General features: G+C 29.1%; 1 protein-coding gene across 1 annotated transcript; it reads left to right on the top strand.

Annotated features, from left to right (window-relative positions):
* Positions 1 to 9256: 9256 nt before the first annotated feature.
* On the top strand, positions 9257 to 14355 carry LOC109802424 (Serinc-domain containing serine and sphingolipid biosynthesis protein). The gene is made up of 6 exons (XM_020363794.3): positions 9257 to 9661; positions 10426 to 10665; positions 12571 to 12682; positions 12799 to 12973; positions 13366 to 13606; positions 13847 to 14355. The coding sequence occupies exons 1-6, from the start codon at positions 9478 to 9480 to the stop codon at positions 14125 to 14127; spliced, it is 1233 nt and encodes a 410-aa protein (XP_020219383.2). The 5' UTR covers positions 9257 to 9477; the 3' UTR covers positions 14128 to 14355.
* The last annotated feature ends 2447 nt before the right edge of the window (positions 14356 to 16802 follow it).

Raw genomic sequence — 16802 nt, 5'->3', positions numbered from 1 at the left:
AATAATATTATTAGTATATTTATAGATAAACTAATAATTTGATAAATATAAATTATTATATATTAATATACTTTTACAAAGATATAAGTATATTACTTAGAAATATATATCTTATCTTATATATTTATATTTTTGTAAAAGTATATTAATATATGCTAAGCTATATTTATCAAATTATTAATTCATCTATAAATATACTAAAGATATTATTGATATTAATTTATCAATAATATTAAAATATTAATAATATATAAATTTTATTTATTTATTAATAATAAATATATATCATTTTATACATTAACAAAAATTATAATATACGTTAACTTAAATAAGCAAAAAATTGTATAATTTTAAAATATTATATATATATATGTATATGTATATATATATATATATATATTTTAAATTGTTAAATTTTTAATGAAAAAAACTAAAATCATATAATTATGATATTTGAGGGACTAAAATCACACAATTACAATCTTTAAAGAACTAAAATTACTCAATTAAAATTTTGGAGACCAAAATTGCACAATTATTATTCTTAAGGGATCAAAAATGCAATTAAGTCAAATAATTGTATGATTGTAACACCTTGATAAGTTATTACATGAATATAATATAACATTCACTTGACATAAATCAACTATCCTAAATTTCTTGTACAAAAGTAATTTATAAATATATGACAACACATACATATATGAGAATGAACTAATCACATTTGACCAAAAAAAAAATCTATGATAACATAAGAAAATAAGTTCACTTATGGGTTATAACATCCCAAATATGTACATGTAAACAAGAAAAAACTTAGCATACATTTTGGTATGACTAAAATATACCAAGATCTCAAGAAGATTTTCTGGTGATCTGGTATGAAGAGAGAAATTGTAGAATATGTGGCGGTCTGTCTAACTTGTTAGAAGGCGAAAGTTGAGCATCAAAAGTTAGGTGGTTTGCTTTAGATGATGGAGATCCTAGAATACAAGTAGGATAATATCACTATGAATTTTATTGTGGGGTTGTTGAGGTCAGTTAGGAATAGTGATGTTATCTAGGTAATTGTTGACAAGTTGACCAAGTGCCCTCATTTCTTGTTCGTCAATATTAAGTGGTTCTTAGAGAAGTTGACGCAATTGTATGTGAGGAAAATAGTATAGTTGCACGGGGTGCCTTCTAATAATATTTCGAATTGAGATCCAAAATTCATTTATAGATTTTGGCAAAGTCTACACCAGGCCTTAGAGACAAAGTTGAGGTTGAGTTCTGCATATCATTCATAGACAAATGCCCAGTTAGAAAGGATTATTCAATCCTTAGAGGATTTGTTGAAGACTTGTGTGCTAGACCACTTGGGGAGTTGGGAGGAGTCCTACCATTAGTGGAGTTTACTTATAACAACAGTTTTCATGCTTGTATTGGAATGGCACCATTTGAGGCCTTGTATAACAAGAGATGTAGGACTCTTCTATGTTGGTACCAAGATGGTGAATTAGTAGTTGTGAGGTTGGAGTTAGTACTAAAGACTACTGAGAAAGTGAAGCAGATTCAAGAGAGAATAAGGATTGTCTAGAGTAGACAGAAATCATATGCTGATAAGAAGAGAAAATCTTTGGATCGGAGTTTATTGAGGGAAAACATGTGTTTCTAAGGTAACACCCACTACTAGAGTGGGAAGGGCGGTAAGGGATAAGAAGTTAACGTTGATATTCCTTGGTCCTTACTAGATCCTTCATCATGTAGGTCCGATAGCTTATCAGTTGGCCTTGCCACCTTTCCTTTCCAACCTACATGATATGTTTCATGTCTCCTAGTTAAGAAAGTATGTTCATGACTTAAGTCATGTTGTTGAGCTAGGTTAAGTTTAGGTTAGAGAGAACCTGACTTATGAGAAGAGAATGTAGTTGTGGTTGATCATAAGCTAAAGGAGTTGAGAGGCAAGTCTATTGACTTAGGGAAGATTCTATGGGATGCAACTATTGGTGAGGCTACTTGGGAGGTTGAGGAGTAGTGCAGAAAACAGTACCCATTTTTATTCCCAAGTAAGTCTATTTTCGGAGATAAAATTTTCTATTGTTAGGGAGTATTATAACACTATAAGTTTTGATAGTATTTTGTTACTCCTAGTTGTTTATGTTATTAAGTTAAGTTATTAGAGTTAAGAGGCTCTGGAGTCTAAGGATCCCTTTAGAGCTTTAGTGCTATTGAGAAGGGGTTTTCTTGGTAGACATCCAATTTAACCATGGAGGGAAAAATATATAAGGTTTCTATTTTCAGTAGAGCCTCATAAACTTTTTCCCTAAACTTTCTAGAGAAAGTATTCTAGAGAGAAAGTCTCTGATCTGTGAGCTCTTTTCTCTCAATCTTCTTTTATTCTTTTTTCCAATTCTCTTCTAAGTGGTGTTATTGTGATTCAAGTAATGGAAACCTCGAATCAAGCCATTGAATTTGTTATGTAGTCGATCGTTCTTCTTCTACCTTGGAGCCGAGTTACCCGAGATAAAGGAAACTAGATTCTTGCTTTTATGGAGTTGTTGAGTTGTTGAAGGTGGTGTTGGCTGTAACTTCCACGAATTCATTTCAAATTCGTGGCTAAATATGGAACAAATTAGAAAGTGTTGGGTGTTGAGAGTTGATAGTTGATGTTTTAAGGGTTTTTAGAAGAATGTGATGATTTGAGTTGATTTTTGGTTGCATGCCAATTTAAAGTGCCTTTAAGGATTTGTTGTGACGTATGTAATTGTTGTTTTGTGTTGCATGCGTTGGATTTCTATTGGATTTCAAGTTATAGCTTAAAATCAAGTATTGCATATGAAGAATTTTGATGTTGCACTGAGTGCGCCTTCAAGGCACTAAACGTTGTTGTAACTTGAGGCTTTTTGTCTCGATCACACCAAGCGCAAGGTTGGTGGTGTTGGGCGTGAGGAGAGAGACTCGTCTCAGGTTAGAATGACACTGAGCGTGGTTAAATGGTGCTAGGTATGGATGTCTTGGGAGTTCTTTGACTTGGTGACGTCGAGCCCAATGTTGTGTGGTGCCTAATGTGGCCAAGGCAGTGCTCTTTGTTTGATTTTCACTGAGCATCGTGGTGATGACGTCGAGCGAGACTCAGGTAGAGACTCTTTGCCTGAGATGAGACTAAACATTGTGTTTTACCATACTAGGCGTGAGGTCCCAAGGGCCTCTACCTTACCCACGCCGGGCACGGGTTATGTAGTGTTGGGCATGGGTGAAACAAAGAACTCACTACTTAGATGACATCAAATGCAAGGTAAGTAGCATCGGGCATGAGTTGATTGAAGTAAAACATGATGATTTGATTGATAAAGTGTTGGTTTCTTACTGGTTTAAGTTGTTATATGATGAGTTAGTTGTGAGTTGTACGTTGAGTGTTGACCATGTTGTGTGTTGATTGAGTAGTTATACTAAAAATATGATGTGTTGTTGAGATGCATGTTGATTATAGTGTTGTAAATGAGTTATGATGATGAAAATATGAGTTGAAAAGTTGTGTGTTGCTGTGTTGAAAATATAATGAGTTGTTGTATTGACCACTTATAACTAGAGGAGATATTTTTGAAAGTTGCCTATCCTATTGTGTGGATAGTGTGTTGTGGCGCTCTAAGAACCCAATTTGTTAAAAACTCTTCTTGAGAAGTCAACTCTTGAAGTGGATGCTATGTTATTTCTCCTCTAGGACTTTGTTGGTATCATGTGTGGGTAATGTCGAGACACACATCTATGAAGTGATCACAATATAGGGGTTAGATCGAGCTATACTGTTTACAAGTGATTAACCAAATAAAGTATGAAGTTGACACCAAGTTCCTAAATGAGTATCGAAAGGTTATAATATTTAGAGGGTAGTCGGTGGGCTAATCTCATAAGAGGCTTGGTTAAGCTAGCTAATGTCATGATAGGCTCGTACCAATTATTCTATCTTGACATTAGTACTATACTTCCTTATTTAAGTGGCAACATCCGAGAAACTGAGTTATTGTGTTGTGGATTTATATCCAATTTGTTGTTGATTTAGCAAACTTAAAAAGATCACCCTATGTTATTAGCTTGGTAAGTTCAAACCGCTTAAACTACTCACACTCCATATTGTAGGAGATCTCCTAGTTTAAATGCGTGACAACATATATGAGATACTATGTTGAGCATATGATGTGTTCGAGTTCATTATATTGTCCATATGCTATGTTGAGTTGAGATGATCTATTATGTTGTGTTGATTTGTGATGTAATGTGTTTGCTGCGTTGAAGTAAAGTTGTAATGTTGACTTGTATTATATATTGTGATGTTCTGTTGTTATGTTGTTGAAGATGAGTTGATGTGATGTTTTTGTGTTGTTTACATACACACACGCACCTATATATATATATATATATATATATATATATATATATATATATGCATATATGTTGTTCCTTTTTACTCTAGCTTACTCTTACATGTTTTCATGTGGTATAGAATATGATTATCATACGCGATATGGGAACATGATAGGGATACGGTTGGAGAGTTGTTGTGAAGGCCACTTAGTGACATAGGAGCTAGAGGACATTTTGTTGACTACCTTATGGTGGTAGTTTTGTATAGATACACTAGTTGTTTGACCGATAATTTAGGATGTATAGGTTATATTACTAGATTACTGTAGTTATATTGCACCTAAAAATTTAGTTGATTTTCCAACTTGTAGTATAATATAGGTTTTGGTATTTGTATATCTATAGTCTTGAGTTAAATGTTCTTCATTGCTAGTAGTTGTGTCGTACAGTGTAGGAATCAAGTCGGGTAGCTACAATTCTAAAATAATAATCCTTGTGGATTTTGAGACATGATTTAAAGACCTTCATCAATCTAAACCTATAAGATTAAAATCATCATAAATATTTTTAAATAAAAATAACTAAAATAATTTTTAAAAATAAAATAAAAGACCAATTGAACTTAACCATTATGTTATCTTATATGTAATACATGATTGATCAATATTGTGTGGTATATTAATTAATAACTCTACTTTTTACGTAATTAAAAGCTGAATCCTTTTACTATCAGTTTGATGGCCAAAATATGATAAGTGCACGATAAACTTAAATCTTATCACATATTTGATGCATACTGTGATAACATATAAGACAATATTATCGTACTATATGTTTTGTATTTAAAATATATCAATAAGATATTATATAAATTATATTTAAGTAAAAACTTCTATTTTACTAAAATTACATATAACTTTATAAAAAAATAAGTATTAATTTAATTTTTAAAAACATCAAATTCAAAAATATGATTTTAAAGTTATTTTTATTTATGTAGTTACTTTTCTAAATTATATACTATTTTTAAAATTATAATTATCTTCAAATAATTTTCTAAAAAATACTTAAATAATTATTTTTTATTTTAATATTTTAGTTAATAATATATTTTATATTTACCTGTCAAAAAATATTATAATTATATATAAAATAAAATGTTGAATGTAAATTTTATAATTTATTATATAAATTAGTATATACACACATATATATATATATATATTATTATATATAATATAATATTACATATTATTGTATAAATTAATATTATATAATGTATATTGTTATATTTTATGATTTAATATTTAATATTATATATTTATACTTATTATGTATTTTGTTGTTAATTTATACTAATAATTGATAATTAAAAGGATTTCCTTGGTGTCCCATTCTATCCTTCCAAATTCATCTTTAATAACTATACATAATTAAGATAATTAATTTGTTATTTTTTCTTTTTAAATGGAAGCAAATAATGCCTTTTGTTTTATCCCCACTAGTTATAGTAATAGTAGTAATATAATATAATACAAGACACAATGTATAGAATAAGAGGGTAGAAAACTTATCCTATCCTATTGCTTTTTAATCTAGCTATCCTTATAATAAAAAATACACTAAACTAATAAGATAAATTAAGATATAAGATTATCATATTCTGTTGATGTAATAAATAATAAATTAATAAAATTATCTTGATCACTAAATAATTTTTTGAATTTTTTTTTTGGATCTATTTGAAAGATTCTAAAAATAGTTGCAATAATGATCAAAACTCTTCATGTATAAATTCCTACCCTTTCCTTCAATTACCATAATTAATTTAGTGATTGAATTTTTTAAGTTTGTATTTAAAGAATAACATATATTAGAAAAAGATTGTTCCACTTAATAAATCTTATCATCTCATCTAATTAACTTTTAACTTTTAAACATGATTGTTTTAAGTGAAGATATATGTTTTCTAAAAAAAACTTGAGAATATTTGGGTTAATTTTTTTCTTTTCATTTTTTTTATCATTATATTATACTTGCAAAATATCTATTATTTTTTTAATAATTAATTTCTACCCGATAACATGTATGATTGGATTAAACAACGAAGACAAACGATTGTTTTCTTTACACAACATAAATGGTTGTTTAAAAAAATTAGAAAAAATGGGAAAGCGAAAGACAGATGAAATTTTACCTATTTTTTTTATCAGTATTTTAATGTATATAATACTAAGACATATTTATTATATATAATTAAAATTTATATTAAATTATATATATATATATATATATATATATATATTTAAATATATAAATTATATTTTAAATTTTTATAAATAAATATTTTTAAATATATAAATTATATCTAGATTAACGATAATGATTTATATAATAGAAATTTTTTTATTTATTAATAATTTATTTTAAATATTAATATTTAATTTATAAAAATTATGATAAAAAATTGAATTAGATAATTTTTTGTTTAAAAATACTCTAAAGTAACATAAAAATTCATATACCTATACTATTAATAAAAGAGATTATTTCATTTAGTGTCTATATTTTTAAAAATTTTATTTTTATACTTATTTTTTTATAAATTATAATTTTTAATTTTATTTCAATATTTTTAATAATTAATTATCTATACCTATTACAAAATAGATACATTTTAATAATTAACCTCTTGATTTTTACTTTTTTAAGTGAACTTTTATATTTCATGAATGTAAAAAAATAAAAAATTTTATATCTTGTACAATTTTTAATATTTATTTATATATAATTATTAGAATAACGAAATATTTCAATTCTTCTAATTATTAAATAATAATTATTATTATTTAAAAATAATTTACGGAACTACTAAGGGGGGTGTATTGGTTTAGGATTTCGTAGGATTTTAAAAGACTTTTTTTGAGTAAAAAAGTCCATTGGTATTCAATCAAGATTTTATGTCACTTAAAAACAATCCAGTGGTATTCAATATGGATTTTCAAGATTTTTTAAAGAGTCCATTAAAATCCACTGGTATTCATTTGAGATTTTTTACAACTTAAAAACAATCCATTGGTATTCAAAAATATAAGGATTTTAAAGGATTGTTGTGTGATAGGGATTTTAAAGGACTTTCTAGTGTTATCTATAAATACCAGATTCATAAAACAATCCCATCCAAACTCAACGGATTTTGAAGGATTGTTTGAAGTGATTTTTCAAGTGTTTTAATAATTTTCAAGTGAGTTTTTCATCTTTTTTTTTTCTATGCTCATGTCTTCTCCATTTTTTCTCTACTAATAATACTACATTATTGTTCATTGCTCATATATAATATTGTAGTACTGTTCTCATCTCATTCTCCTATTTTGTGAAACTCTGATATGTAAATGATAGTGTCATTGACTTGCTCTATTTTTCTGTTCGTTCTCTTTAATTGACTTGCTTTATTTTATTCTATGTAGTTGAATTTGTTCCTTTATATAACAAAAAAAATGCTTGAAATTTCAACTTTTAAGTGGTAATTTTTTTATAACACACGTCAAGAAAAGAAAAAGGTGAAAGATGAAATTGATATCATAATCTCTAAATATATATATATATATATATATATAAGATGAATTTGTTAGGGTTTCTGTGAGTAGAATGAGATGAAAATGGATCTTAGTTGGAGGAAGAACCCTCTTAGCATAAAAACTGCGAACTCTCTCATTCCCTTGAATTTGTTACTCTTATCCCTCCTTTTATGACTCAACAATTATTTTATTTTTTTTACTATAAATTTTTCTTTTTATTTTTATATTGTGAAATTAAGATTTTTTTAATATTTTTAAAAAAGAAAATTAACATAAGACATTGCAATATCTAATTTTTTAGGGTTTAGGATTTATGCCTTCATTAGCTTATTTTTTAAAAAATGAAATATTGTTAAAATATTTGTTAGAATAATTTACATTTATAAATATCGTTAAAAATTATCATATAATATATAACTATATATATATATATATATATATATATATATATATATATATTCTCTATATCTAAATACTTCCGTCTATATAAAAAGATTATATATCTAAATATTTTCTCAGTATCGAATATACTGATTTTTTTTATATAAAAAATTATCTTTTGTTTTTATATTTTCGTTTTTATATTTTTTTTTATAATGATTGAGATATTTGATCCATTTGGATAGCCAAGATATATTCGATCTTGTATAATTGGTGTGCTTCTAAAAATAATAATATAATTTTATTGATTTTGTCTCTTATCCATAATTATTTATATAACTAGTTTTCAACATATATTATTTTAGTAATTCAAATGGGAGATTCACATAGAAATAATAAAGAAAAATGAAAAGAGAAAGAAAACTATGAAGCTTGGACCAAGGAGGATTTCGATGAATTGTTACAATTGATAGTGGATGCTATAAAAAGATGATAGAATATTATGGAGAATTATTATTATTATTTATCTAGACATTATTATTTTTTTTATTATTTTTATCTTTGACTCTTTTTAAATTTGAATGTATGAATTTTTTTTTTAAATCTTATCAAATGTCAAAACTCTACAAAATCCCACAGAATCCATTAAAATCCTGATTTAAAAGTCATGTAGAATCAATTAAAATCTTGATTTTAAATCTTGTAGAATCCTACAAAATCTTAAAAGTCATGAAAATCTTGCAAAGTCTTTTAAAATCCGCAGGATTTTTTTTCACTAAAAAAATCCTTTAAAATCCTAATCCAATACACCCCCCTAAGTGTCTTTCAAGTTTCAAGGATTATTTGTCATATTTTTTCACGCCCCAACAGATATAGGATATGACACATTTCCCCCAAAACTCGCATCGCATATTTTTTGATGCCCCCAAAAAGATACAAGATATCACAGAACTCGCCCAAACGACGCGGCATGAAAGGAAAGGTATAACAGGTGACAGGTCAAGTCACAGGTAATCCCAAGTCACGACGCCAAATATTCTTCTTTTCATCTTCGCTCTTTCTCTCTCTTCACTCGTCTTCGTCCTCTTCCTCTGCGCCCTAACCGAATTCAATTCCAATTCCTCTCATCAAAACCCCCAAACCAAGCCTCGCTCGATCCTGAAACCCTAATTCGATGTGGGCAGCTTCGTGCCTCGCGTCATGCTGCGCGGCCTGCGCGTGCGACGCCTGCAGGACCGTCGTTTCGGGAATCAGCCGTCGTTCCGCCAGAATCGCTTACTGCGGCCTTTTCGCCTTCTCTCTCGTCGTCGCTTGGATTCTCCGCGAGGTCGCTGCTCCTCTCATGGAATCACTTCCCTGTAAGTAACCCTAATTCCTCTCCTTTTCCATTTCTTTTTATTCTGTAGTAATCGATTTAATCTTCTATCTGAATCGCCAATTTCGTGTACAAGTTTTAAATTCTTTAATATTTTTCGTCACTCGCTTAAAGTGTTTGGGGGTTTGAAACAATTTTTTTCTTCTTCTGGAATTGAAGGAGGGATGCGTGCTGCTCTCCTTGAAAATGATCAAAACTCAGTTTTAGGGGTTTTAGCATAGGAGCCAGGTTATTGTCTTTAATTTGTTCCTAAAAAGATTGTTGTTACATAATTCTAATTTCATATTGAATACACGTATTGGATTGAAGATGTTTTTAGTCTCTGAGCTTTTGTCAAATTTTGTTTCTAGTCCGAACAGAATTTATTTGGTTCTGGTCCTTGAAAATTTTGTCCATGAACAAGTTTTTTTGACTTAAATGTTATCGGAAATTAAAAGTTCAAGGACTAAAAGCGAAAATTGGCAAAAGTTTAGGGAGTGAAATTAGTAGAAATTTGTTCAGAATTAGAAACAAAAATCGACAATAGTTCAAGGACTAAAATCATGTATAATATTTTTTTAATAAATTTTTCTCCTGAGCTTAAGTTGGTTTGCAAGTTAATTAGTTGTTTTGGTAATGTTATGATATGGATAATACAGATGAGGGTAGATTGATGGACATGGTGAGGTTTATGAAATGCTTAGATGAGGGTAATATCATTGTTTTGTGCTATTGGATGGAGCTGATGTTCTTTTGTTAATGCTGCAGGGATCAACCACTTCAAACAGACTCCCAGCCGAGAATGGTTTGAAACAGATGCTGTTCTGCGGGTTAGCTTGGGCAATTTTCTGTTTTTCACTATTCTAGCGATTTTGATGGTTGGTGTGAAAACTCAGAAGGATCCTCGGGACAATATGCACCACGGAGGTTGGATGTTTAAAATTATCTGTTGGTGCCTTCTGGTGATCTTTATGTTTTTCCTTCCAAATGAGATCGTCAGCTTCTATGGTAAGAATTTCTTCTAATGTAATTTCCGTTGATCTCTAATAGTTGATTATCACACATGTTGAGCTTCCCGTGCTGCTACTTTACTTGAGTCTTGTAGTCGGGCCTTTATTATGGTTCATATAAGAGATTGTATAATTACTACTTCCTCCATTCCTTTATATAAGAAACAAATGGGTACACTTTTATGGTCCTAATGATAAGAAACAAGTATCTACTTTAAGATGTATTAATTACTAATTTCCTTAATCCTTATATACCCATGCATTTATTATTAATGCACTAACAACAAGTTACACTCATTGGTGGAAAAAGTTATCTCTTGAATTAGGTGTAGTGTCATTTAATGCTGCCCTTATTTAAACTAATCAATTCAAGGGCTATCTTTGGAATAAAAGTTAATTGTATTACATTATTAATGAAAACTAACCATCTTAACTACTTTTATTGGTTTTGATAAATTAGTTATTTGTTTCTTATATAAAGGACTGGAGAGAGTATAAAATTAAAATTAAATAGTGTTAGGATGTTCTTAGGTTGTAGGCATTTGTGAATGGAAAAAGAATCTATCCTTCAGTTCATGCCTCATGCCTGTATATTTTTAATTAGAAACCTTCTTTGTGCTTCTTGACTTGAGAGATCTTGAATCATAGGTGCAGTTTGACTGCCTGAAACTTACTATTCATAAGCATGAATTGAATCTAAATTTGATGATTGCATTCAAAATGAAAGCAGTGTTTGGTTAACAACTTAAAACTGACATTTGCTTTTCATCAGTTGAAATCTATTAATGGTATTCTCATTTATGTGAAGAAGTTACTTCCCAAGTGTCTCCATGTTTATTTGCCTTCTTCTAATGAAAGTTATTTCCCAAGTGTCCCATGTTTATTTCTCCCCTAAAATAAAAGTATCTGCTTGCCACATGGACTTTTGGAGGGCCTGATAGTATTAGATGATGGATGTACAGCTGAAATGAAAAGATTACTGTAATGAACCTGAGATTCTTCTAATATAATATCAGTTTATTATCACACATGTTGAGCTGCTTGGACTGCTACTTTGCTCGAGTCTTGTACTTGGGCCTATATTACACTTCATATAAGAGATAGTATAATTACTATAACATTTAATAGTATTAGGATGTAGCCATTTATGAATGGTAAAAGGAGCTACTCTTCAGGTTCATGCCTGACACCTAAGAAGTCTTCTTTGTGCCTCTAGACTTGTAGCACTTGAATAAGTCAAAGCTGCAGTTTGACTGCCTGAGACTTACGATTCATAAGATTGAATTGAATCAAAATCCGGTAACTGCATTCATAATGTACCAGAATTTGGTTAACAACTTGACAATTAACACTGACAATTTCTTTTCATCATTTGAAATCTATTAATGGGATTCTGTGCATTCTTCTAATGGATGTTTGATGTTCACATAGTCCACTATAATAAAAATTATTTCTTGGTTATGCAACTTATTCATGAACTGCGCATCATATGAACTTTTGGAGGGCCTGAGATTATTGGATGATGGAAGTTCAGCTGTAATGAAATTGTTATAATAAATCTAATACTTTAAAGTAATATACCTTATTTGTTTGAGCTATTGTTTTGAATATGGGGTGACATCTTTGAATCAAAATATTGTTTTGAATATCATTTGAGCATTTTGTTGTTTTCTTTTAAAGCCTGATGTAGTGATTCACATTATGTTTGAAATCTCAACATGAAAAACAGTTTGCTATTTAGTCTTCATAAAAACTGTAAATTTTCAAGAACCAAGATACAGAAAATGACTTTGTATTTAAATAAACAGATTGAGTTGAAAGAGGGGTGTCTGTACATTCATAGGCATTTAAAATGTAAATTATTTCATTGTTTATGATTATGACGAGGTGTCTTAATTTGCAGAGTCAATATCAAAGTTCGGCTCGGGTATGTTTCTTCTTGTTCAAGTCGTGCTCTTGTTGGATTTTGTTCATGGATGGAATGACAAATGGGTTGGATTTGATGAACAATTCTGGTTAGTTTTAGCCATTGCTTTATTATTTAATTCCTTTAATGTCATTTTCTTTACTTGATAAGTTGATATTATAGTTTTGAATGAAAATTTCAGTATTTATCTGTTGTTTTATACAGGTATGTTGCTCTATTTGTTGTTTCACTTGTTTGTTATGTGGGATCGTTTGCATTCTCGGGAGTTCTCTTTCACTTTTTCACACCATCTGGACAAGACTGTGGACTCAATATCTTCTTTATTACTATGACCCTGATTCTCACATTTGTTTTTGCCATAGTGGCTTTGCATCCTGCAGTAAGTTCATTATTTGATTTTCACTGTAGCTAACCATTAATTTTATTTCCTTGCTTTTCACATGCAGAATTAATTTTCCAAATTTGTCTACTCTATGATATTGAATTGTCATTGCTTGGAAGTTGTAAATCATAATTTTCCATGTTTCAAGTTAAATACATAGTTAAAATCTAGTTTCTTATCTGCTATCTTTGTTATTTTGGTTCAATTTTTCTTCTTCTTATGGAGTGGGAACTTAGTAGAGATGGTGTTAAAAGTATATTTATTCCTGTCAGCTTGGGATTTGACTGAAATTTTCTAAGCTTGTCTTGAAGGATAAAATTGCTGAAATTTTACTTTGTTTAGATGGGAACTAGTTAGACACGTGAATTTTGAATTATTTTCGTATGCAGGTAAATGGAAGCATTTTGCCTGCATCAGTAATATCATTATACTGCACGTATCTCTGCTATAGTGCCCTGGCTAGTGAACCAAGAGATTATGAATGCAATGGCCTTCACAAACACTCAAAAGCTGTTTCCACTGGCACCCTTACTTTGGGTCTATTTACAACTGTTCTATCTGTTGTTTATTCTGCTGTGCGTGCTGGATCTTCTGCTGCGGTGCTTTCCCCACCAAGCTCCCCTCGTGCTGGTAAATTCCAAAAATCCAATATTTCCTTCTTGTGTGAAGATGCACAATTCAAAAGTTGGCAACCAAATATTTGAACTTGAGATCTAATGATTTTGTTGGCCACAAAGCTGAATTTAATTTTGGAATTTGATGCCATGGGGGAAAATAATGAATTTTTGCACGGTTATTTGATTAGTTTTAAATTACAAAAATTTGCTGCATGCTAATACCAACAATCTGCCATCTCTGATGATTCTACAGGTAAGCCTTTGCTTCCGTTGGATGTGAAGGAAGAAGAAGAGAATGAGAAAGCCAAGCCAGTTACATATTCATATGCTTTCTTCCACTTGATTTTCTCTCTTGCTAGCATGTATTCTGCAATGCTTCTGACTGGTTGGTCAACCTCTGTTGGAGAGAGTGGGAAGTTGGTTGATGTGGGGTGGCCTTCTGTGTGGGTTCGGATTGTCACTTCCTGGGCAACTGCTCTACTGTACTTATGGTCTCTCGTAGCTCCTATCATGTTCCCAGAAAGGGAGTTCTGAGCATCATGTTCCTAAGTTTCAAGGTTCTGATGAAAAATGTGGCCCCTAACTACTATGTAATCGACTTGTGTTGCTTTTATTATAGGCTATACGACATGCATCTATATCAACATATATTGGAATTAAGTGTTCCAAATGACATGATTCCAAGTGGTGTGCTTTTAACTGTATAGTGAAAGATTTGTTCCACGAACAAATCTATATTTTATCATATGATCTGTTTCTGCATCTTCCATCGCGCAATTTCACCTTCTTATATGTATGGTGTGACTGATCTATAAATTTGAAAGTAGAATGAATGAAATGACTCTTAAAGAGGAAAATGATAAGTGAAACACAATGGACATTTTTAGTGCATGTTTTGGTGCAGTATCTTTAGGCTTGTTTGCCTTTTTTATTCCTCTTATATTACTAATTAATGTGTGATTTTAGTTCCATAACTTTTTTTTCTTCAATTTAGTTAGATTTTAGTTATAAGAGAAATATTAGAAGTACACTCTTTCACATTTTAATTGGATGAAATTTATTAAAAATACAAAAAGTTAGTAGGTCTCACTATTTAATTACATTCTCTCTTGATTTTGTAACTTTCAATAATTTTTAACTAATAAAAGAGTGTATTAAAAAAGTATGTTGTTAGCACTCTTATAATAATTTAGTATTTCCATGATTTTCAAAATAGTTAAAGCTTGTCGTTTTTTTATTTTTTTGTTTTTTAATTTTTTTATAACTTTAATCATGGATATTTTGTGACCTATTATTCCTTGAGGGTGATGGGAATGACTACAAATGGAGGGTTATAAGCCAATTTTTTAAGAACATATTTTGCAGACAAATTACTCTAGGAAATATTGTTTTCTAAACTTTATTGTAAAGAAAATAAGATATCCATGCCTTGTGCTTATTTCTGTTTTTAAAAACAGGTATATTATAATATTTTGGAGTTATTATTTTTAACTTTTAAAAAATGTTAAAAACAGTTATAATTTAGATTTTAGATACTTGAATATTATAAATATTTTATATTAAAAATATTTTAAGAAACCACATACGCATTTATGTAGTGATTAAATAAGTTTACATAATAAGTTTTGGTGCATTTAGATTGGATTCTCGTCTAGATTAAAATTTTGTTTGACAAGTGAAAACTATGTTTTGTAAGCATAGATTAATCTTTGGTTGTTAGGTTTGGGATAATATGTGAATTATGTCTATGGATAGAAAAATGAATAAGTTTTAATTTTAATCTTTATAAAAAAATTTCCGTCTATCTTTTCAAAATTTGATTTAATCTTCATAAACAATTTTCCTCCAAAATTAATGATGTTTTTAATTTTAATTTTAAGATAGATAAACAATACCCCTTCTAGTTCTTATGATAAAGTATAATTTAGAAGAAATTGGTAGTATTCATTATAAGACACTTTACAATTTTTATAAAATATTAATTTTATTTTTAATTTTTTTTCCATTAAAGATTATGAAAATAAATGTTTCTTTTCTTTACCTCTTAAACTTTTTAATTGTTATTTACTATTTTTATTGGTATTAGTGCATAAATCTTAATATAGAGTTATATCTTGACATCTCTCATAGAAATTTATTTATAAGAAAGGTAAAATTGATAAATTATGATTTTATTTTATAAATTCAATAAATTAACTAACATAACTATTTTTACTGATTCATGTAATTCAATTAAAAATGTATTGTAATAAGGACTATAAAGAATATATATTTTTTTTGTTTTAAAAATATAGAAAATATTTATTCAAAAATAGTGAATATTTAGGGATGTTAACGGGATAAGATGAGTGTAGGTAGTATTTTTTGTTGCCTACGCTACATGATAAATATTTATCCAGTATCTATCCTCAAATTTATGCAGGTATCCGTTAAATGGATACTTATGAATTTTTTTTAATATCTACAGGGATTCATGAATATTTATTAAAAAATAATAAATAATTTTAAAAATATTTTAATAATAATTTCTATTTATTCTAATAATATTATTTTTAAAAATAATAGTTTAAAAGTCAAAATTTAAATTATTATAATATTGTACACAATTTTATTAATCAAGATTCTTCGATATAAAAATTAAATTGAGGTGTTAAAGTACTTTAATTCCATAAGTTTAAACAAATATAATAAACTAAAATAATTCAATCCCACAAGTCCATATAAAAGTTAAAAATTATAATATTTTACTCTCACAATTATAAATAAGAGAAATTTAAGTAACTTCTTATTAATGTGTTGCAGACACCCAATTTCGTTCGGAGGGCATACAAACAAAGAAATGGACGTCTATTATCAAGGAAAGGAACTCCCAAAGCATGAGAATAATAGGACATGACATCAGAAGGCTAAAAGCCTAAATAAGCTAGTTTTAGTAGCCTGGAACGGGCTGTTCCAAAACTGGATCTGGTCGTTCCAATTTACAAAAAGGGCCTAAAACCCTAGTTTGGAACGGACTGTTCCTAAATTAGAACGGACCGTTCCAAGCTCTTAAAAAAGGCCAAAGCCTATATTTGGAACGGGTCGTTCCCAAATTGGAATGGGTCGTTCCAAGTGACAAAAAAGGCCTCAAATCTTAATTTGGAACGGGCCCTTCCAACATAGCAATTATGTGTTAAACGCACCTCTGGAACGGGCCGTTCCGATTTCAA

The sequence above is a fragment of the Cajanus cajan genome, chromosome 4, assembly GCF_000230855.2.
Source record: "Cajanus cajan strain Asha chromosome 4, NIPB_CcT2T_4, whole genome shotgun sequence".
Taxonomy (NCBI): Eukaryota; Viridiplantae; Streptophyta; class Magnoliopsida; order Fabales; family Fabaceae; genus Cajanus; species Cajanus cajan.
The sequence above is the reverse complement of the archived record's forward strand: the minus strand, read 5'-3'. Positions and strand labels throughout refer to the sequence as shown.

What these genes read in the sequence shown, in the direction of transcription:
- LOC109802424 (XM_020363794.3), top strand. Translation starts at nt 9,478, where the DNA reads ATGTGGGCAGCTTCGTGCCTCGCGTCATGCTGCGCGGCCTGCGCGTGC. An exon ending in TGAGATCGTCAGCTTCTATG is followed by an intron (nt 10,666 to 12,570) that starts GTAAGAATTTCT and finishes CTTAATTTGCAG; the next exon opens with AGTCAATATCAAAGTTCGGC. An exon ending in TAGTGGCTTTGCATCCTGCA is followed by an intron (nt 12,974 to 13,365) that starts GTAAGTTCATTA and finishes TTTCGTATGCAG; the next exon opens with GTAAATGGAAGCATTTTGCC.